General features: G+C 42.9%; 1 protein-coding gene across 2 annotated transcripts in view; it reads right to left on the bottom strand.

Annotated features, from left to right (window-relative positions):
• AVIL (advillin) overlaps positions 1-21,396 on the bottom strand; it is a 53,083-nt gene extending 31,687 nt beyond the window's left edge. The window contains exons 1-6 of one of the 2 annotated variants that reach the window (XM_042453341.1): positions 21,278-21,396; positions 10,282-10,380; positions 8,478-8,552; positions 6,741-6,937; positions 1,460-1,568; positions 143-253 (exon numbers count right to left, since the gene is read on the bottom strand). In XM_042453341.1, the coding sequence (XP_042309275.1) occupies positions 143-253; positions 1,460-1,568; positions 6,741-6,937; positions 8,478-8,552; positions 10,282-10,347 (558 nt within the window). In that variant the 5' untranslated portion in view covers positions 10,348-10,380; positions 21,278-21,396. Of the gene's footprint in view, positions 1-142; positions 254-1,459; positions 1,569-6,740; positions 6,938-8,477; positions 8,553-10,281; positions 10,381-16,548; positions 16,618-21,277 lie in introns of those variants that run through there. The other variant, XM_042453340.1, reaches the window with a different exon arrangement.
• Positions 21,397-24,160: the final 2,764 nt, after the last annotated feature.

Raw genomic sequence — 24,160 nt, 5'->3', positions numbered from 1 at the left:
CTTTTTTTAAAATAAAATAAAATAACATCCAGCTACAGAACTCCCATGTCATAGGGAGAAAGTACAGAAACTACAGAAAGTACAGAGACCAAAGGGAGTTGTGGGCATAAAAAAGAAACAGTGCTTTGGTCCCTGACCACACCTTCATGCGCTCCTGCGTGTTACTCTTTGGCCCATTCCACTGAATGATGACTTGGCCAAGATCCAGCAAGAACACATCACCGACGTTAAAGCTCTCCCAGCTCATCTCCACCTACAGATGTTCGGAATGCAAGAGCAAAAACAAATAGGAAAAGAGAAATAGTGAGAGGATTAGTTTTCAAAGCAGTACACGTTAGGACTTTATCACATGCTAGTTTAAGAATGGTATCATACTGGTTTGGCACCATTTCTTATCATACTTTTCCTTATGATATAGCTTTGGTGACTCATGGTCACATGATCTGCTTTCAACACTGACAAACACTGCTTTCCAGGAGGAAAGGGGGGGAATGAGTGATTGCGACTGCTGATTGCCTCCCAAATCCCACTGTTGTGTGTATCTCCAGCAGGCTTCAGGAAGGTACTGGATGCTGCGATTGCTACAAAGGGGAAGGGGAGAGTGGGGAGAAGACAAAATCACTCCGGATCACAGCACAGAAGCAGACCTGTAGAGGAGGGGATCTATCACTAGTAGACAGTCATAGAATACCGGTGTGATTGAGAGCCTGTTGACAGGTTTTGCCTGTCAGTTGAAAGGTACACTACAGTAACAAATGGAATGCAAGGCAGCAGCAGGAGAGACACAATGTTGTGTGTTAAGTTCCAGCCAAAGATGATTTTGTCCTGTTAAAATCCAGCTTTAATATCCTGTGTGATAAATCCCTTAGTCTCTTGAAGAATAGAAAGGACGGAGGGAGGGGGAGGGAGGTTAAAAAAAAAGAATGTAGCAGCACCTTTAAGACTAAATGGTTTTTACTTTTGCACAAGCTTTCATGGCTTCTTCTTGATGTCCGTGGCTTCTTCAGATGCAGCTCAGGAAGTGGGGTTTATAGCTACAAAATCTCATGCAAAAAGAATAACCATTTAGTCTTAAAGGCGCTGCTACATTCCTTTATCCCGCTCCACCTCCTTTCCCTCTTGTTACAGTGAAAGGATTAGGAGCAACCAGAAAAAAACCCAAGCAATTTTGCTGCTTGAGTAGCCAGGCACTCTGCTTCTCCATCTGTTCTGGTAGATGAATTTTACTTCAGCACCATTGACAGGACAGTGTCTTTCACCACATTTGAGGTTGCCGGATGAGAAGCGTGACAGTGGCACACATACCTCCAATAGAGGGGAACGGTCAGTTGGCTCAGGAAGAACAGTCATGGGGCAGCCACTGCTAAGTCCCAGCATCTGCTGCAGGAGCAAGGAAGGAGAAGAAACCGCCCTCGGCCCCAGGGCAGATGAGAAGAGAAAATGCTGGGTTCAGCCTCACCTCTATAGCTGTGACATTCCTCTTGCCTTTAACATGCAGCAGCCGCTTGACATTGTAAGTATTGGTCTCCACGTGGTTCAGTCCAGAGGCAACACCCCCTTTCTTGTAGCTGTTTAGATTGGGGGAGAAGGAGAAGAGCATGAGAGCTGGACAAAACAGGCAACTCTCTGCTAGTAAGGATTAATAAGAATGAATTATGGTGACTTTCTGCTATGAAAGTCTATGTATGGCCAGCCAGACTGATGCTCTGGTATGTTAAACTAGGACTGCAGAATTAATGTAGCTTGACACCACATTAACTGCCATAGCTCAATGCTTTGGAATTCTGGGATTTTTAGTTTTATGAGTTATTTAGCCTTCTCTGTCAGAAAGCTCTGGTGCCACAACGAACTACAAATCCCAGTTCGATAGCACTGAGCCATGGCAGTTAAAGTGGTGTCAAACTGCATTCTTCTGCAGTGTGGCAGCAGCATAAGGCTTTTAACATTCAACAGTTGTCACACTGTGCATCAACCCAAAAGACACACACAAATTCATCAAGTAATGCAACACATTTTAAAACTTAAATTTAAATTAATTTTAAAGCAAAAGTGCTCATAAAAACTGACATGACAGGTACCAACATGGTAGAAGCATTACCTCCTCTGGAAAACCACCTCTTCTGATATGGCACTGTTAAGAGGGCATCCAAAAACCAAATGAAAATAGGCTTTGTTTTTCTTTAAAGCAATTAGTTTGTCCATTTTTAGATTCATGCAGGTTATGACCCTGGGATTAATTGTCTTTGGTTGTAAATGGGACTTATGTCTAGTTAAGGATCTATACGATTATATTGCTAGATCACATAAGTCCAAAATACAAAATAGTCCAGTCTGAGATTGTTTTAACTGTCCTGGCTCAATGCTGGGGATCCTGGGAACTGTAGTTCATTGTGGCACCTGAGCTCTCTCTGACAGAGAAAGCTAAATATCTCGTAAAACAAGTTCCCAGAATTCCCTACCACTGAGTGGTGTCAAATTGAATTATTTCTGCAGTGTGTTTTGGACCCTGGTCCAAATAGATTAGACTATTTCAGATACCTTTAATTGCATAAAACATTCCTCACTCTGTTCATAAATCCCAATTAGAGTAGACACACTCGATCAAGTATTGAATGGTGAATCAACCTGTAGGTAAATCCCACTGATCCAATTCATCTAGTTTAGTGAGGACCAACAATATGATTCAGGTCTTGAAAGTTATTTTTGATATTGCTATACTACCTTTCTGGCCAAAGTGGTTTACAGACATTAAAAAGAAAACCAACGAGATACAGCATAACAATGTACTAAAAGCAGCATTATAATATGAGGACGAATTTTTAAGCCTAGTTTTTATCTTTTTATGTTTTAAAATCGAAAGTAAAAAAGCAATGGAAAAATGGGGACAATACAATGGCTATACAATAATTATGCGTTAGGCATAAGTATTAATATAAACTGTTAACGTATCCAAAATTTACCTGTCAGACGTTAATGCTTACAGGAAACACATTCACATGTAGATAAAACAATACAGGCATTTAAGCATCAATGATAAGGATACTTGAGTTCTCTTATGTACAACAGCTATAATATCCTTCATGGAAAAGGGAGTAGGGCAATTCCTAGGCCTGACATCTACGGTAATCCAGTTTTTCTCATCCTTTTTACCCTGGAGGAATTCTTGAAAAAAATGTCAGGTCTCAGAGAACTGCTCCATAAAAATTATTATTATTATGTTGTTGTTGTCTGTCTTCAAATCATTTCTGACTTAAGGCAAATCTATCATGGGATTTTTTTGGCAAGTTTCTTTGGAGGGGCTTCGCCACTGCCATCCTGTGAGGCTGAGAGAGTGTGACTTGCCCAAGGTCACCCAGTGGGTTTCCATGGCCAAACAGGGATTCAAAGCCTGGTCTCCCAGTGTCCTAGTCCAATGTGCAAACCATTAGATCAAAGCATTATATCTACTGTTTAATAAAAAAAGTTTTTTTCCAACCACGATCTATCACAAAACCCCCAGCAACCTCTTTTTTGTACTCCAGAGTTCCAGGAAACCCCAGGTGAGAAACCTTGACTTATGGAGTATAGGAAATAGAATACTGAAATCCAGTGTAGTGTAGTACTTTGAGTGCTGGACTATGACTCTGGAAACCAGGGTTTGAATCCCCACTGGGCCATAAAAGCCCACTGGATGACCTTGGGCAAGTCACACTCTTTCGGCCACAGAGGAAGGCAAAGGCAAACCCCATCTTGAAGAAATCTTGCCAAACAAAATCTTGCAGTGAGTAGGAAACGTCTTGAAGGACCACAGCAAGAACTCTAAATTCTCAGTTGGTGGGTAGAAGATCCAAAGAAGCTTAGTGCTCTGTCCTCATCTAGTGGTAGCACTGGAGGATGCAGAACCTGTTTTAATACTGTACTGTAACAATTTCATTCTGTTTTAATGCATCACTTTTGTATGTTCTTAATTGTCCTGTTCTTTTAAACTGTAAGCTGCTCTGAGTCCCAGTTTTAGGAAAAGGTGGGATACAAATAACTATGATAACAACAACAACCTAAGATACTTCTCTTTGCCCATATTTTCTTTATTAAAAGAGCACATCAATGGTGTCACTAGTTAGAGTGTCATCCAGTTCAAACGGCTGCTGGGGGCTTCCCTGCCCCTTCCACTAACTCGAAAGCCTGTCCCCTTGTCTCAGACTGCTCTGTTGTCCACCACTTGGCCAGTCCCTGGAAGGGCTGGTGGGTGCTGGTGGCCTCCCTTACCACCTCTCCATCTCCAGCCACTGCATCACTCTGGCCAGGCAAGTGAGACAGCAGGAGGGGACAAAGGGGGCATGTTTGCCCCTCCTGCTGTTCCATCACTGGGCTTCCTCTCCAGGAAGAAAGCCTGGTGACGGAACAGCCAGGGAAAGTGCATGTTCATCTCTCCTCCTCTGAAGTGGGAGGAGGGCCTAACTGGGTGTCACCCCCAATAATGAATTCAAGTTTTTTTAGTCCAAGTGTCAAGTCAAATCTCAGGTCTCTACCTTCAAGTCTCAAGTTGAGTCTCAAGTCCTTGCAAGATACTTTCAAGTCATGTCTCGTGTCAAGCCTCAGACTGGGAGCCAACCTTTAACCAAAAAAAAGGAGTCACAGTGCGTTTCTCAGAGGGGAACACATTAGGCAATGGGCTTGAGGTCTGCTCGGCAGCCTGTCCCTGCTGTATATCAGAGCAGCCTTCTAAAGCTCCACAAAAGCTTTAGAAGGATCCTGCCACTTCAAGTCCATTGCCTAATGAATTTGCTTCTGAGAAATGTAGCCAGAGTTCTGGGGAAGGGACTTGCCTGCTGCTCAAGGTAAATGGTACCAGCAACTCAGCTACTAAAAATATAGAAGTCTCATGTCAAGTTGAGTCAGTGTGTCATTTTTGACAAGTCAAGTCCAAGTCAAGTCACTGAAGAGACTTGAGTTTGACTTAAGTCTGAATCAAATGACTTGAGTCTACATCACTGGATACCCCTCCTCTGGGGTGTCACCCAGTATGATCCGCACTCCCCGCACCCCCTCTCATGACACCACTGCAGCACATACTTTCCAACATTTCACAAAGGAAAATCAAACCATCTCTGTTCTTAGGGTCATTTTGTAAGCCCACCCCTTTTGCTATTACCCACTATAAAAGCATCTAAAAACTATGATTAGGCAACCAGGTGGGGTAGGATTGTATGCAGCCATCAGTTTCAGTGGCTCTCTACAAGTGATTGGTTCAGCACAAGCTCTCACTGGGAAAGGAAGAAGAAGGAAAAAGGAGAGAGAGAAAAGAAGGTAGCAGAAAGAGAGAGGAAGAAGGGGGAGATTCACTAGAGTTGTCATGAAAGTGAAGGAAATTGTTAGTCATTTATTATTACTGGTGTTTTTTTTAAAAAAAATCAAAACAGATGGGAGGTTCTTATGGGAGGTTCCATACTCTCCAACATATTTCACAGATGAAATCTGGGACACATGAGGCCAAGCAACATCAGAGTGGAGTCACAAAGGCAAAGGCTCATGAGGAAGAACACACCAGCAATGAGAAGCTGCAGCAGTTTGCTTTTGGCTGAGACTACTGAGAAGGGCAATACTCTGCCTTTTCCTCTCCTCCTCAGTGAGTTGAGTCAAACTAGTTTGATATTTTGAAGTCAGTTTGCAACAACACTCTTCTCATCTTTTGCCTTGTTGAGTTAACTGAGTGCAAACTACTTTTGCACTTTGTACGTACTCAGTTTACAGCAACTGAAATGAGCTGAGAAGGAAGGGGAGAGAAACTGGGACATTTTAAAAGCACCTGAAAAGTGGGAATATAGAGGATTAATCTAGGACTGTCCTTGCCAAATTAGGACAGTTAGAGGGCATGGATATTCTGCCTTATGTGTCAAAATAACATAGCTGGCCTAGGGCATTATGCACCTTAGGTACCATTTGCTTTTCCACTTCAGTTAACAAAACATCTTAGGCTGGCCCTGTGTCTGGAAGAGAGCATGTGCAACAGAGATAGACCTCCATGATAGGACCTCCATGTAAGTCTGTATTATGATCTGATAGGAAGGTTGAAGTTCTTGTTTCCAACATGAAGCAAGAAGACTGTACTAGAGTCTGTGAAGCATCTTCCAAATCTATGATCCTATAAATTCTAGATTGAGGGAAATAATATTCTGCTTTGGTCAACCTCACCTGGAACACTATGTTCAGTTCTGGTCACTACAATTCAAGATGGATATGGACAAGCTGGAGTGTGTCCAGAGGAGGAGAACCAAAATGGTGAAAGGTCTGGAAACCATGCCCTATGAGTAGCTTAGGGAGCTGGGTATGTTTAACCTGCAGAAGAGAAGGTTAAGGAGTAGCATGATAGCCAGCTTCTTTTCTGCTGCTTCAGAGACTAGGATATGGAGCAATGGATTCATACTACAGGAAAGGAGATTCCACCTAAATATTAGGAAGAACTTCCTGTTGGTAAGAGCTGTTGGACAGTGAAACACACTCAGAGTGTAGCAGAATCTCATTCTTTTGAGGTTTTCAAACAGAGGCTGAATGTCCATCTGCCAGGTATGCCTTGATTATGTGTTTTTGTATGGCAGGGGGTTGGATTGGATGGCCCTTGTCAACTCTTCTAACTCTAGGATACCATGATTCATTGATCTTCCTGTCCCGAAACATCTCCAGCACTAGAATCTGAAATGAGGTCCCTGCTTGCTCCTTCAGGAAAAGGCTGACCTTTGAGATTTCTCTGGCCTCCTACTCACATGACACCTTGTTTGAAGTAGCCCTTGAAGAGGTCAGACTCATAGCCTTGCACCTCTCTGTGCTGTACCGGGATTCCACCAAGGTAGTCATCCAGCTGGGTAGTATAGATGGCAGCACAGCCCTGTTCATCCTGTGAGGAATATTTTCCAATCCAGTAGTGGACATCATAGGACACAACAGTGCCTGATTTGCGGGTCTGCAGTAGGAACAGAGTTCAGGGGGAGAAATAAGGATCTGGTTAGGTAAAGCCTCTGTGCATGGCTAAGGACAGTGCAACCCTGTGGGGCAGCAGTGAATCTGCTCCAGGTTTTAGTGCAAAAGTGCTGATCCTTGATTCCAAAATAGGTTGAATACCGGGACTGATCCTTAAAATTTCAGGCTGAAGCCAAGAGCAGATTCACTAGCCTACTAACAAGGCAGCCATCAGCTACTAATGGTTAAGGAGGTCAAAAACACCCCATTCCTTCCATGGCCTCTCCTAAAAACAAAAGAGCTATCTCATCCCAGCATCCTTATTGCTGCCACAGCCAGTTAGCTTTACTAGAGTTTTTTCATCCCAGGGTTAACAACCATTCTTTAGTTATTCTAGTGCACCATTACAGCGACTGGGAGGTGTCCCCCACCACCACCATTATCAATAGAAGCAAATACTCCAGACTAGAGATGGAGAGTTGTTTTTAAAAATAATTGGCTACTGTAACTCCCAGCTGCTGTAATGGTGCACTACACCACATTGTAATGGTGTATACACCATTACTGAACTCGTATATAGTTCAATAGGTACTGGAAATAAATTACCATGGCAGTTACAATTTTACCAAGTAACTCTTTACAATTTATTATGAAAACCCCTAACCCTAAAACATATACTTTCAATGATATATATATTCAATCTGACTGCTACAAATTGCTGGCAGATTTTACCAAAAACACTCCCTTTTGTCTGCCTCACCATTCGCTCAACATCCACAACAGACCACAAGTCAGCAGCATGAGTCATAGCAAAAGTGAACATATGAACCATGTGATTGCAACCAGGAGAATGCTGCAATTGTCATTTCCCAGCATCTTGATTTGCCGTGCCTTGGCAGCCCTTCAGTTGGTGTGGTGCTTGGTTTAAGCATAATTTTTGGGTCACATTTGGTCCTTAACTACCATAAATATGAATCCTAAAAGATTATAAGTCTGTCTTATGATCTCGTAAATTTTGGACATATGCCAGCCTTTGTTATAACCTAGTTGTGGGCAAAAGTACTTAATATAAAAGACTGATTAGTAATTAGTTACTTCCACAGTTGGCATAGACATGGGTAGGGTTATTTGTAATCACCTGCCACCTCTTTTACTATATCCCATGAATAATATTCCAGTTGGGAGACAGATGTTGGAACCTTTATACCCAGTCTGGTCAGGTTACAAGGATTCTCAAATAACTTCTTACTCTGTCCAGAGTGAAGCAGATGTCCTCAGAAGCTTACAAAAGTACTAGCATCATCCCACTTTTAGTCTGGTTTCCTGAAACACTAATGAGCCTAATTTTCCGCCCCCACACCATACTTGATGTATGGGCCACTGGATAGGTCATGAATGTTTCACTTCTTAGGGAAGGAACTCAACATGGGTGAGGATGAATCCAGCGATTGAGAAAGTTACTTTTGGGGGCTACAAGTCATACCAAGCTGATACATCATAAAAGACACCGAGATCTCCAGCAGAACCAGTTTCAGGGTACTTACTGAGAGGAGAACATAGCAATCTCCTTCATAGAAGCTGCCATGAGCTTTCGGAGGCACCAGTATTAGATCCATTTTCTGGGAAGAAGACACATACAGGTAAAAACAGTAACCAAAATAAACTTATCGGCTTCACTCACAGGCCTAAATCCAGCTGTCAGTCCCAACTAGTGTTATTTTTGCTAATGCCTTGAAACCATCTCTGATCCTGTCCTAGGATTTTCTTGGCAAGGTTTATTCAGAGGGGGTTTGCCTTTGTCTTCCTCTTAGCCTGAGAGGGAGTGACTTGTCCAAGGTCACCAGTAGATTTCCATGGCTGAGCAGGTATTCAAACCCTTGTTTCCCAGAGTCCTAATCCAATATTCAAACTCCTGGAGTCTCCCAGAGTCCTAATAAATGCTAGAGTAGACCCGTCATGTCCATGGGAACTTGAGTTAACAGATTCTCAGCTTCCCATCTCCATCGTTAAGACATCTATCAGTGGAGATCCTTGGGACAGGACCCTCAAGAACTACAAAGAGGATGAATCGTTGAGTTGCACTGGCATAACCACAAAACATTAAAGACATTGGGCTAGCTCCAGTTGTTGGTCTCAGCTAGAGAAGGCCCATTAAATTAATAAGGCTTAAAAGTCACAGATATTCAGTTGACCTGCCCTAGATGGGAGTAACAACTGGACTCAGCCCATTAAAAGTCAAACCATTCTGTTAGAATCAGGAAGTGCAGAAATTGTCGTGTAACTAGGGTGGCCACCTGAAAAAAAGCACAGGGCTCCTCTGTCTTTGAAAGCAGTGTAGAAAGTATACTACACCTGCTGAAATTACCTCTTCCACACAACTATGAAAGGTACAGGAGGTGTTCCACTTTTTCATGTGTCCATTCTATGTATTAATTCTTACAGTACAATCCTTATAGCACCATTCTGTACATGTTTAATAAGCTCCACTGACTTTGATGTGATACGGGATGATTTCAGAAGAGATGGTGAAAGGAAGGCACACAACAACAAACATTCACACACAGATCAGTCTGAGGATGCATTTAATGCAGAATTAATGCATTTTGACACCACTTCAACTGTAATGGCTGAATGCTACGGAATTCTGGGGTTTGTAGTTTTGTGAGATATTTAGCCTTCTCTGTCAGAGAGCTCTGATGCCACAACAAACTACAAATCCCAGGATACCCTAGCATTGAACCATGCATTAATTCTGAGGTTGGGCTGCGGGCAAAACACAATTAAAAGCAGCAGCAGAAGTCTTAATCAGCATGGATGTTTCCTGATAGGAATAATCTCCACCTATTGAGTTTTGGAATAGCAATCTGTTGCTAAAGGCTAGTGGTACTCAAGACTTTTTACTCTTGGTTCCCCACTTTTACATCTACATGATATCCCCTACCGCGTGATGTGGGTATTTTCATTCACACATTAATGTATATTCATATTTTAACATTTTAGGTGGAAATAACATTGTACAAATTAGAAGTTTTACTTAAGTACACTCAATATTTAACTTTAATTTTTACACATAAAAAAGTGTGGGAAGAGGAGGAGGGATCTCATGCCCCCCTTGAGCAATTCTCACACAGCCCCCAGGGGTGCCACCCTGCTCTTTGAGAACCACTGCCCTAGGCCAATTATTTAAAGCACAAAAGCGAAAGCACCTCTATATACTGAGTTACTTCTAGACATGCTCAAAATTAGCAGTTAGTGATACGTAAAGTGGTGGTGACACAAGGCTCTTGTATAGCTTGGAAGAGGAAAAGACCTTTCAGCATAGCACAGAGAAAAATGTATTTACTCTACCTCAATTCTCCAGATGATCAATCCAGGTGTGTTGGTAACCGCTTTGAAGGCACTGGTCAGAGCCATGACAGCTTCCAATTTTTTGAATATTCAGCAATACTGGTTAAAACAAGAAGAAACAAATAACAAGGGTAAAAATTCATAAAACAATTTAAGGGTAGCAAGGTTTGTACAATGCACAATTCAAAATATGTCACCTGAATACTAATCTCACAAATTCTAATCTCTTAAAGGCATTCACCAAATTGTCAGTAATATCTGCTACATGTATGTTTTCTAGAATGATTTGCTAATAGCTCTTGAGAATACTGTCTAAAAGTTGTTTGCCATGGGTCAAATGCCAGCATTCTCTGAAGATGCCTGGCAAAACGTCGGGAATAAACTCTTCTAGAACATGGCCACATAGCCCGAAAAACTCACAAAAAACTATGGATGCCGGCCATGAAAGCCTTCACAGTCAGTGGAAACCTTTTTCATGGAAGCTTGACCTAAAACAATACAATATCTGTCCCTTTCCCCCAGTCACCATCTTACCTGAAATTCAATACCCTAGTTTGAGTATTCGTCAGTTTTTTGTACTCTACAATGTTTCAGCATTATATTCTCCACACCTTAAAATCTCCTATCTCCTCTTCAGCTAATTATACAATTTGAAAATAAAGCTTATGGTGAATTATCATCTTGCTATGAGATTCTCCTAGCTGTGCTGATACAACCAATACAAACACCATGGCACACCCATTAGACTTCCTTGTCTTCTCCAAATTTAAGATAGACTGTGTGCTTTTTAAAAATTTCTAAATGTGAAGCATGGACATGTTTCAAAAAATGAATAAGGCAATAAATGAATAAATGAACACTGGGATGTGAAGAGTGAACATTTAAAAAGGCACACAGGAGAAAACATTGCTCTGGGAATTTAGGGAAGGAATGAAAGCCAATGTGGGACTAAAACTCTGGAGACCAGGGTTTGAAACCCCGCCTGGCCATGGAAACCCACTGGGTGACACTGGGCAACTCATATTCTCTCACCTTCAGAGAGAGGCAAAGGCAAACCCCCTCTGAACATATTTTGCCACGACAATCCAGTGAGAGGATCACCTTAGTATCATCATAAGTTGGAAATGACTTAAAGGTGCACAACAAAAAAAGAGAAGACATGGTTTGCAGCAAGAGTCAATAAGGTCTGTTCACAGCCAGCCTATGCTTCATTCTCACTGCAAAAATATTGACCTCAAAGAGGAATAGCCTCTTTGGTCTTATCACAGAGGGTGAGCTGTATGATCAGTTTTGTGTATATTTGTATCTTCAAATCTCCTGTCCACCTATGGTGAGTCCATTAATTTTTTCATAGAGTCTTCTTAGGCGAGAAATACTCAGAGGTGGTTTTGACAGTTCCTTCCTCTGAAATATAGCCTACAGCGTATAGTCTTCATTGGTGGCATCCCATTCAAGTACTAGCCAAGGCTGTCCCTGCTTAGCTTCCAAGATCAGACAGGAGCTGATGCTTCTAGGCTGTGTATACCCTCCTGAACATCTTCAGTGCTCTAGAAATGTTAAACATGTGCTTACCCTTCTTAAGTAGGAGTTTTGAATGATTACTATTTTGGATCACAATTCACAGAATCCCAACCCACAGTTGCCAATGTGCATGTTGGTTTGGGGTGGGGGGCTTCTGGGATTGTAGTCTGTGTTCATTTACAAAACTGGAAACTTTACAGTAGTTTTAGAAGGTGACAATTACAGAGATGATCAACCATTAGGAAAATCAGCTGGTGCCTCACTAAACTACAAATCCCAGGATTCTGTAGGATGGAACTATGGCAGTTAAAATGGTGTCACACTGCATTATTTTGGCAGTGTAGATGCACCATCATCCATGTAAGTAAATGTCTCCTCTTCTCTGACCGCTGAGCTTGCAGTCTTCATAACTTTATCATCTGTCTTTTACCAGTCTTGTCTCAAGCTCCAACTTTCTTTTCTTAGCATCTTGGTTATGAAAGAGATGTGGATCTCAAAGCTGGCTCAGTATTTTCTGCATGTTTTTGTGTACTGAGCTGTTGCTCTTCCAGCTATCCACTCAGGGATTAAACATTTTGCCTGTAAAGAAGCTACATCCCTTCAAAGGCATACATCCTATCTTCTATATGTGAAGAATAACCCACCCTCACAGACAAGGTTCCTGCAGTAGACAAAATGTAATGTATGCATGCATGCACACAGCACACAAGAGATACACTGAAACAGACACCCTTTCCTTTGTGTATTTGCAAGCAGTTCCACCAGTCATAATGAAAAGCAGTTTTGCTGTTGCATATGTGATTTCAGAGCTTGGGAAAGTTAATGTTTTGGACCATAAGCTCCAGAATCCCCCAGTCGGCATCTACCCTCTCTCAGAATTCCCCAGCCACCTATATTAAAAAGAATGGGTGGGACCATGAAAATAGAGAATGTCCTAGTTTATTTTATTTATTTATTTAGAGTATTTATACTCCGCTCTTCAGACACAAAGGCTGTCAAAACATCTTACAGATTTGTTAATTTGACAGTACACCATCCTCAAGCTTGCAATCTAACCAAGCTTTTTTATTCTACTGCTTGGGTGGGGAACCTTTGGCCCTCCATATATGATTGGATTACTACTCCCATTACTACAATGGGTGGCAAGTGATGGGAGCTGGGGTCTTTCATTCTCTGAAAGGCCAAATGCCATTCGTTTGTAGGGGAAAACATAGTGCGGCAGTCATAAACATTTGCTGCAATACAGCAAAACTACATCTCTACCCCTAACTATGGGTGGCCAAGCCTCTAGATATCTGTAAAGTCATTTTAGCTGTGAAGTGCTCAAGGAGGATGACATGGGGAAACTGAAGAGGCTGCACTTCAGTCCCTAGGTGAATGCCAGCAGAAACCTGCCAAAGATGCATTTCTCTCAGCTCTCTACAAAGAAGCTTTTCTGATCTGTGAAAAAGGAGCTGAGATGTGTAGACCTCCAGATGATTTTGACCTGCCAGTCACACCAACCCTAGCCAACAGCACCAATGATGGAGGATTATGGGAGTTGCAAACCAAAAACTGCCTTGGGAAAGGTGAAAAGCAGGATGTCTATTAATTAATTAATTAATTAATAGAATTTAATACATTTAATTAATTTTCACAGGAAGCCTGAGAGGTGGCCTTTCATGTCCTCTTCTAATTAATTAGGGCCTTAATCCAACGGCTAGCTCCAGCTAGAGTAAGCCAATTGAATCAACTGGATTTACATAAATATTGATCCAACTAGCTAGACTGGTAATTAGTTTTAAGGCTTGGAGATCCAGATCCAGACCGCTATCCTCACAGTTTGAGAACCACACCTTCTCAAGTAAAGCAAAGCAAATAGTCAGCACATTTGCTTTGTGGGCAGACTATGAAGGCATCACATTGCTGAAGATGTGCTGATACTCTTTGCTTAGTTATTTATTTATTAACTTGCTTATTTAGTTCCTGCTTAGTTGGCTAAAGCAAATGCACACTCATTATTGCTTCCTTTCCATTCTGGTTGGAGCCTCTGCTCATGCCTTCTCTCTTGGGCAACTGCCCAGGATGGAGGGAAAGAATGGGAGTAGGGTTGCCAGGTGAAAACTATCCCAGGTCCTGAGATTTCAGGCCCAAAACCTGAGACCTAGGGACAACTTCTTGTGATGTAACAGAAAACAAGCCCTGGTGAAAGCTGATGCTACATGAGGCAGCACCTGTAATGCCATTAAGCATGATATATGAAGCACCAACCACAGTTGCTCAAAATATATAATGCAAATAAAAACACTAGGGACTGGAGCAGACAGGCAGGAAAAAAATCAGCTTGATCCTGCTTTTTTTCAAAAGCGAGTCAAAACCCCATTGTCCCCACAGCCCACACCCAATGTGGGCCAAATACCCACAAATAGACTGCATGGCACAATGTGAAGCCATGCGGCTGAGTAATTTTTTTTTGGTTGCCTCCCCACCATACATGCACACTGTCTCACAAACACATCACCTGCGACCTCTAAGTATCTGCCACCCAGCTGCCATCCCATTTCATGGCCACCCCTTTGATCGGCCACACAGTCATGTGTGTAATGCTCTGCCTGTACAGGACCTCAGTGCAGCAGTGTGTGAGTGATACATTGGCAAAGCACAATCATGGAGGCTCTCCCACATGCCCACTTCACCCCTGTCCCCCTGTTGGACTATCTGGTTTGTGCATGTTGTAATTACATCCATTTGAGTTGTCACACTTTCTGTTTTTCTTTTTTGCTTTGCCATAAGTCCCACAGTGGCACTGGGGTGTTTATATGCAGCCATGAAGATGTGCATTATCCAGGTTAAGTCAGAATATTGGGGCTTCTTTTTGCTCTATTTTTTAGCCCTGGAGCATGGCTTTGTTTTGGTTTTCACCTGCTTTGGAGGCATTGGTCATATATATGCCCTACCTTCAAAGCGGCTGGAAATCACTTTATTTTGCCCATCTCTTTCAGCCCTAGGTCTAATAAATGACTTTTAAAAAATAGCACACCTTTCAGAACAGGGCTCTCACTCTGAGATTTTCCTCCCTTGCCCTGAGCACTGGAGAAGAGGGGCCAGGGCCTGAAATCAAGCAAGCCTAGGCAGAAGACTAGCTTGCAAGAGGGGAGGATCAAAGAAGAGGATAGTATGGTTGCTATTACATTACTCAATAATGTGCAAGCATCAGTTTGCTATGCTCCACAGAATTAGCTTAGAATTGTCACACCTTTGCAATAAAGCTAGGCTAACAAATTCTGGGAATCACTGTCCAAGAAACAACATTCTTAACCTCTACACACATTTTACATATAGGATCAACCTCAAAACTGGATTTTAGCAGCTAGAATTTGCCCCGGAGCAGTTCCCCCTTACTTGGTGTCCTTCAGACATGTCACTGATCATGAGAGTTGAGGCCCAACACATACCTTCCAACATTTCACAGATGAAAACTGGAACAAGTGCACACATTTTACATAACAACATCTGAGTGTGGTCAAGATGGCAAAAGTTATTGATGAGAAAGACTACAAAAGCTAGGAAAGGCTACAGCAATTTGCTTTTGCTTGAGCCTGCTGGGAAGGGCAAAATTCCACCCCCTCTTCTTCTCCCTTCCATCCTGACTTGAGTGCAAAACATTTTTGTGCTTTGAACTCAGTTTGCATCAATGGAAATAAACAAAGGACAAAGGGGGGAAGTGGAAGGAAGAGAAGTAAACTGGGATATTTTTCAAGCAGCTGAAAAGATGGGATGACAGACGATTATTCAGGACTGTCCCTGCTAGACTAATATGTTAGCACAGCTAGAAGGCACCATGATGCTCTAAAAGTTGCACAGCAATAAAACACAGACTTAAGTCTACAAAACCTCATGCTACCAACTTCTTTGTTTCAGTTAGGACTTTTTCACGTGGAGGAATGTATTACCGTCCCAAAATAAGAAGGGGGGGGGAATCCGAAAATGCAAGAAATTACATTGTAGCTTATGACATGCACAGACAAACACAGTGTCCATCCGAAAGAGAAAGCAGTGCGAATGCAAATGAATTCATTACATGAGTACGTACCCATCGGCTTCTTCATTTTGAATTAGCATGTTTGCGCATGGCCGACAGTAATCCCATGGCCGAACTCGAGATTCATTTCATACTAATGCAAATGCGAATTGACTGCGAATTCATGGTGGAAAAGGATTTATACATTCAATATTTTTCTGAATTCAGCTATTCTTGAGATGTCTCACGATTGCATTTGGGTTGCCTTCCATTTGCCTGAGACATCATTTGAAAATCTTTTGCAAAATTACATGAAATACCTTGGATGACCTCAGATTTACCTTTAGTTAATCTTCCAATTTTCCCCGTGTTATAAAGTCCTCTGTCTCAAAAGTGATACAGGATTTCTTTACATACTGATTTTATGGTCTTACACAGCCGTATCTTTGAATTTTAGCAATTATAATAGAGAGAGTATTTTCTGCCACTGACTAATCCCAGCCAACCCAGCTCTAGGTGTGATATGGCCATCAGGGACAAAGCAAGCATCTTCTAGTCAGGCATGCATTTTACCCCAACTCTTTTGGGAAAGCCATTGAGCATAGAGAAAGGGTTCTGTATGGAGGCCCCATGCAAACCTAACCACACAGGTAGATGAGCTCATTTTTACAACTGGTGCCCTCACTCAGTACACATAGGGATACACACTTATGTCACAGCAGAGGCTGGAGCATGCAGATACTCACAAATCACTGTAAAGATGTAGCTGCTCACTACTACTACTGCCTTCTCATTAATGCAGCCGGGAGAGAGACACGCTATGAGGAGTGAAGCATTCTGGGAGCACCAAAGGGTGGGCAGTCTGAGAGCAGCCTGGCCCATAAAGCATCCTTCTTCCACCCTCCCCTCCTATACCCCCCAATTGCTCCATCATTGAAGCCAGATGGTGATATTTAATGACAAGAACAGGCCAGCCTGGAGTCTCTTGTTCAAGGCTTGGAGGCATCCCAAAGGCTGGGACTGATTAGCCAGCAGCATGCAGGGTTGAGTTTGCCTGGGCTCTACAGAAAGAGGCTGCTGCCTCTTTGGACTTTGCTTTGGAAAAAAAATCCTCTCTTTCTTCCTCTCTTGTGGTCAGGAGAAGGGGTCTAAAAACACCTGGGGGGCAGAATTTCCACAGTTTCTAGAAACTGGGGGAGGGAGAGTGGGGGGACAGACATTTTTTCACCTTGTCCAAAAACTATTGCGGATCAACACAAACTTTGTAGTTTCATTGCAAAGTTTTCTCTGGGTAAGTGAGTTCTGGAAGAGTTCCTGCTGCTGAGGAACACCCATGGAAAAGCTGACACCAGAAAATGGGAAATTGTCCATATGGAATCAGAAGGAAAGATACTCAAGCAAATTACTGGAGATTCTTTGCTTTCTGTTTGTGGATCATTTGTTGTAAAATCTGTGTTGTTTTTCCATCCTCATATTAAAGTTTTAAAAACGAATGTGCCAGTGCTCTCATCCTAGGCAGCCAATGTAGTGCCATGGTTATAGTTAGGGTTACCAGATCTTAGGGCTTGGCCCTGAGCCTCCACTTTTCATGGAGATGATGGTGCAAATTCTCAAGTTGTTTTTTGGGAGGAGAGTTCAGCTCCAAGCAAGAGGAAAGGGTTGTGTGAAAACCTCCAGCTCAGATTGTAGAGCAGCAGCTTGCTACAATGTGCAAGTTTTACTAGATTTGTTGCTGTGACTTCCAAAGACTCTCCAGGAGGTCTGTGTATTTGTGCTTCCTCCTTTTCTCCCAGTTGTTAAGGTGTCAGGGCTCACTCTCCAGTCTGCTCTGCATCCCCCTTCTGGCTAGAACAAGTAAACTACAATCACCCATTCACATTTGCAGGTTTCAGATTTGGGGTTTTGACTATTTGGACTTTGTAGCTGTTGCTTATCAAGCTCGACCTCTTCACCTCCTCCTCCTCAACATCCTGCCCAGCCAGTCAAAAGAAACACATTCCCAAATTCCTTCCACTTTCAATCAGTTAGCAGTCTGATCACCATGAAGGACCCACCTTCTCCCCACTCTTTCTCCTCCTTCCTCTCCCTCCCAGACAAAAGCAACACCTTCCCCTCCCCACTTTTCCTGATTTAGCATTCCCCACATTCCCAAACCCCTTCCACTTTCAATCCAATGTTAGCAGTCTGATCACCACAAAGGATCCACCTTCTTCCTCTGGAAGTTTGGAAATGTGGGGGATGCTAAATCTGGAAAAGTGGGGAGGGGAGGGTATTGCTTTTGCCTGGTTGAGTGAGGAGAAGAAGGTGGGTCCTTCGTGGTGATCAGGCTGCTAACATCAGATTGAAAATGGAAGGAGTTTGGAAATGTGGGGGAGATGTGGCAAGGTTGTAAAGAGAGTTACGGGTGGTGCTCTTGGTGGGACAGGACTCTGTATCATTCATGTCTGGGCAGGGCTAACATATTCACAGTTTTTTTTCACTTTCACGGAGGTCCTCTGCCTCTAACCCTTGTGAATGTGAAGGGGTGACTATAGATTAAATGTTCCTTATCCTGTCTCCCTAAATAAATTAGAAGGAATAATCCCTTCATTTCACCTCGATCTGGGAATTGATCATTTGGCTAAAATTGCTCTTTGTTTCCAAACAATTATTTGTGCCTGTGTGTGTGTGTGTTTGAATAACAATCTATGAGCAACAGTGGTTGATCCTTAATGTGCAATACTTAATAACAACATGAGGGGCCATCACTAGGGAATGGGTTTTGGCCCAGAAACTTCAGGGCCTGAGGCAATCCTGAACTGGTAAACGTAATTACAGTGGTGGTGGATTGGGACTCAGGAAAGCCAGATTGTAGGCCACTGTGGGGTGGTCTTGGGCTTTTTCCCAGCCTGACCTAGGAGTTTATCAGACAAGGGGAATTGGAAGTATAATCCGATGGCAAACTGAACGCAATCATGGGGTTTCATGTTATTGTGTGATAAACCACTACACACAAATTCAGGCAATGGGAAGTCAGTCCGAATGCAACCATGGGGTTTATGTTATTGCGTGATAGACTGCCACACGCAAATTCCGGCAATGGCATGCTATTTTCAGGCAATGGGAAGCCAGTTCAAATGCAATGCGTATTCACGTAGTTGCGTGAAACTAGCAACTTCAAGTGAACGTGTTTTGGCCCCACTTTCTTTTCATTCGAATTTAAGAGAAATTCCTCCCATTTGATAAACTCCCTTGCTATGAGATTAAAGTGGGAAGGGAAGAGCCATATACCTCACCTTGAGCTCAGTTGGACGAGAAAGGTCAAATATGAATGTAACTAATAAATACATAACGATGTGCATAAAGAAAAGAGAAGATAAAATGTCATACATCTGAGCCAAACTTCATACATTCTTGTCCCAATATACCTTGAGATAATAATTCTGGATGCAGTCTAATTTTATGAAAGTGTATCTGTCAGGGAGGAGGGGGAAAGAAATAAACATGTTTTCCCCTTCCATATAGCCTTCAGCTATAATCCCAAACCACAGCTGGAGCTGGATCAGGCTGGGGGGTATTCTAAAAACATGTTGATATAGATGAACCTCTAATTCCATTTCCAAGCCAGTTTGGCCCCATCCCCAGTCTCTCAGTAGCCTTGTGTGATGCCACTTATTATGCCACTGTAGTCAGAATGATCACCTGCTTGAGTCTCCAGTGTAACTCCAGAAATGACAATATTACAGCAACACTAGTCATGAGATCCTGTCTAAAAACACAGCATTTGCTGGTGCATTAGTATTATAGTATCTAAAAGACAGCAGAGTTGCAGAAGGACCCCATTCAGGAAGGGCAATGAGTGGTGTAGGAAGCACATTTGGACCCAGCCACATCATATTGTTTGCGGGAAATTACACTCTCATTCATATATTATAATGCAAATGGGGATTGTACAGGATATCCAAATGCCCACTGATATTCAACAAAGGAGGCTGTGCTTCTGATGTGTACACTCTGCCTAAGGCAGGGCGTATATCTGCAATCACTGTATGTTAACAATATACTCATAGAATGTACAAAAATGTTTGTTCTAACAATCCAATTGTTTTTATATTAGATAATGTATACAATTAATAAACAATATCCTTATCGATCTGTTACAATGCACCTTCATTGCATAACATGTCTACGTGAGAGAGCCTTCTGTACAGTGGCACCCTGACAGTGGCATACTGGCTATGTAGAGCTGGTTGTAGTGGCTGGTGAGGCCCACTGGTCACAGGGCAATGTCTCCAGAGGTAAAGTCAGAAGTAGCAGGGATTGCACCCAATTTGCTAGGTAACCTGCCCCCTTTTACTTATCTTCCGGTTGGGAGAGGTTCTGGGGATTAGGTAGGTTGTATCCCCCACCTACCCAAACAGTGGAGGATCAGTCCCAACAAGTGCAGAAACATCGAACCTACAGATCTAATTTGGCCTGCAGAGGGTGAAGATCCCTGCAGCACCTTGGAGGGGGATTCGTTTCTTCCTCTCCATTAGCCCATTTAAGTGGCACTTCCAGGAGCTGGCTGAGTCATAATCTGGAGTTCTTTACTCTTCCCCACCTTCCCCACACCAAGGAGGCAGGAGAAGCAAGAACAAAGCCAGCCTGTCCCACCCTGGGCTTGCAAGGGCCATCCTCTGAGAGAAAGGTTGCCATATTCCAGTCCCACATATCCAGACATCTAATTTGCATATCATGCAAATAAAATTATGCATATTATTAATTTGCATTCTGATTATGCAAATTCAATACATTAATCATTGCACTTTTCCTTTCATTGTTTCAACCTCAGTACCAGTAAGTACCAAGCTAAAGAACTCCCTTGTTCTTCTTTTCCTACCTAGCAGGTGTGAAGAGAGGGAGGCTTCCAAGTCACTCCAGGGATTCTCTGAGGCTGTTTGGAAGCAAAGTTTGACTGTGCTCTAGGCTCAGATTGCTGACACAATCATAACACAACACAAGGCCATCTCTGTTTGACTCCTTTCCTTTCTCACTGTCTGGGTCTGTCAAAGGAAGCAAGAAATGAATGGAAGAATAAGGTGGCAATGGTACACTTGTGCAGTAGCAACCGGAGCCTGCAGGGTGGGATGAGGCTCCAGTGCCAGTCATCTTACACAGTTTCCTGCTTAATCACCACTTCCACATTCCAACCCACCCATCTTCCTGAGATGAAGGAGAAATCTGGGATTTACTGCTTCAACTGGCCCAGCCAGTCAGGGCATTTTTTAGTCCTTTCAAGCCAAGATTTTCCAGGTTTTCCGGGACAAATGGCAACCCCATGAGTGCTTTGCTCTCCCTTCCTCTTCCCTTAGTAACAAAGAGTGAGTGAGTTCCTGGCTGAAGTGGCAGGCAGAAAAGCTCCACCTAGCACAGTGATGGCGAACCTATGACACCTGTGTCAGTGCTGACACGTATAGCCATTTGGGGTGACACGCGGCGCCCCCTGGGACAAACCTGCTTTTGGGGGGCCCTGCCCGGTTCCCCCCAATTGGGGCCTTTGTCCCGGGCCCAGCCTCCAGGCCGGGCGCGCTCATGCGGCCATTACCATGGCCGCTAACACGGCTGGACGGCCACCCACCACCTCCTCCTCCTCTTCCATGGCCGCGCCGCGCCACCCTCTGCCTCCACTGCTCCTCCTCTCCCTCCCCGTAGCGCAGCTGCTGCGCAGCCCGCAGCGCTTGCCTGGGCCACGGCCGGCATCAGCGCGCACTCTCCCCTTTTGCGCGCTTGCACGCAGGGCTTAAGGGGCAGCGCTTGCCTCCTAAGCCTTCTGGCCAATGGCAGACGAGCAGGGGCTGGCCTAGTTTCCAGCCCCAGTCTGCCATTGGCCAGTGTCAGGAGCCTTGGAGGAGGAGGCAGAGGCAAAGGAGGAGGAGGAGGCAAAGGAGGAGGATAGGCCTCTGGGCCAGGGGGAGGGAAAAGGTTTTTTTTAATTTTTAAATATATACAACCCAGCCTTGGTATTTTATTTTATTTTATTTTTAAATATATTCAACCCAACCTTGGTTATTTTATTTTATTTTATTTTATTTTTGTTATTAATTAACAAAGTGTCCTCCATTTTGACCATGTCTAAGAAACATGCATTTATATTAACATTTTTTAAAAAAATCATTATTTTTTTTGGTGTGTCCTCCATTTTTCAAAAAATGTGTCCTACATTTGTAAATTATGTTTTTTTGTCGAAGTGACACACCACGCGAGTTATGCTCGATTTTTTGCCGAATTTTGACACACCACGCTGAAAAGGTTGCCCATCACTGACCTAGCATGTCAGCTGGGGACCTGGGCTGTGTATGACCACACTTCTGACATGATGCAGGCCATGCAGAACTACAGGGTGGATCCATCCACTGCTGGCTCCCATGTTAGTAGGGTAGGGAAGAAAAATTGTCCAAAGTGTTTGAACCCTGTCCTCAAAGTATATTCAGGACCTTGTGAACTCAATTAAAGCAATGTAAAACTTGGAATGGATTCAGAATCCCACCAGCATGGGAGCCACCAGTCAACCATGCTGAAATGGCTTCACATTCTGACTCTACAGCTGGCACCAACACCACAATTCTTTTGGTGCTGAGTTAAAACTTTTAAAACATGCCCTTTTTATTTTCTAATGTTTGTTAGTCTACTGTATTGTTGCAGCTGGTCCCCTGCTATTGAAGGATGATGTTTTATTGTTTTGATCACATTTTGTATTTTGTGTGACCAGTTTTAACTGGGCTTTGTAGACACAGCCCTGCTGTCTACAAGGATAAAGGGCAATTTCAAATATTTTAATGAACAAAACAACAACAACAACAAGAACAAACCAGGCACACACAAACACATTAAATTTGTCTGCCATACTAGACAGACATCAACACAGCTGATTATAATCAAAACTGAGTAAAGAGGATTTGAAAGACCTGGAACCTGGAAAAGAATTTATGGACAAAGGGCTTATCTGCACTACAGAAATAATGGAGTCTGACACCATTTTAAATGTTATGGCTCAATTTATGGAATCCTAAAATTGGTAGTTTTGAGAGATATTTAGCCTTCTCTGTTAGTGCACTCTAATGCCACAACAAATTACAAATCCCATAGGATGTAGCGAATGCAGTTAAAGTGGTGTCAAACTGCATTATTTCTGCAGTACAAAGCCACATCACAAGGTTAATAATCATTCTCTTTCTTCTTGGTGATCTTTGAGAGCTGTCATTCATGGGTTGGTGGAAAGTGCATCAAACAATTATCAGTAGCTGCACCGCAACAACTCAGCTTTTCAGGTGTGGGGAATGCTATAGCCATCTATAGAGCCCCAAAGGGCTGCTTCTGTCTATTTCAGAAGAATGTTGGCTTTTAAAAATTCTTCAAATACCATTGTCAGAGTGGACAGCTGTCATTTGTAGTCCTCCAAGTCTCAAAATGTAGTGAGAAAAATATCGTATGACGTGTGAGCTGAGCTTTACCAAAAGGGGGCTTATGTGTTACTAGTCTGGGTCTATGAATTCCTAATTTTTCTCTTCTGGAAAAGTTTCCATTATGTGGCATCTAGGAGATACCGTTGGAAACCCTTGGGCAAGTCACACTCTCTCAGCCTCAAAGGATGGCAATAGTAAACCCCCTCTGAAGAAACTTGCCAAGAAAACCATATAATAGGTCCTCCTTAGGGTTGCCGTATGTCAGAAAAGACTTGAAGGCACACAACAACAAAATGGTGGTTATGCATCCGATACTGCGTATGACTCCTAAATCTGTTCTCATCTTTAGTCTATCTCCCTCACCTTTGCTATAATACTCTGCAGTGTGATTAAGTAATTACTGTAATCCAATCAAATTTAGCACAGATCCAGAGAAGGAGTTTCTTTGGAAGAAAAATATGTGTTTTAGTTTTCAGAACAAACCCGGTCCGTGACTTAGTACTTTCAGACCTATTCGTTGCATTTATTCCAAGACTCAGGGCTAGGCTTGATAGTCAGCAAGGCACCTCTGAATCCCTGGCTCTCTGAGTTTCTTCCAATGGATGCCCAGGAACACTAACTAGCACTAGATTAGTCACACCAGAACACCAAACTGAAGCCAACCTTGCCAGAGCTCTATCCACGAATGTGACTTCATTGCCAGGCTACAGTCCTAGTATAAGTTGAGGATGAATAAAGAGAGGTGTCTGGGTGTGTCTTGCTCACCAAGCACAAACTGCACAAACCTATCTGAGGGACCTGTGCTGCATGAACAGATGTTTAAGAACTCTGTTCAGCTATGAAGCTTAAGCCCTTAAGGGAGCTGTTCTCTGAATCTAACTCTGCCTCAAAGAGTTACCGTCCATTTAAAATGAAACCTCTGTGTGTTGTTTGC

The sequence above is a fragment of the Sceloporus undulatus genome, chromosome 2 (assembly GCF_019175285.1).
Source record: "Sceloporus undulatus isolate JIND9_A2432 ecotype Alabama chromosome 2, SceUnd_v1.1, whole genome shotgun sequence".
NCBI lineage: Eukaryota > Metazoa > Chordata > Lepidosauria > Squamata > Phrynosomatidae > Sceloporus > Sceloporus undulatus.
The sequence above is the reverse complement of the archived record's forward strand: the minus strand, read 5'-3'. Positions and strand labels throughout refer to the sequence as shown.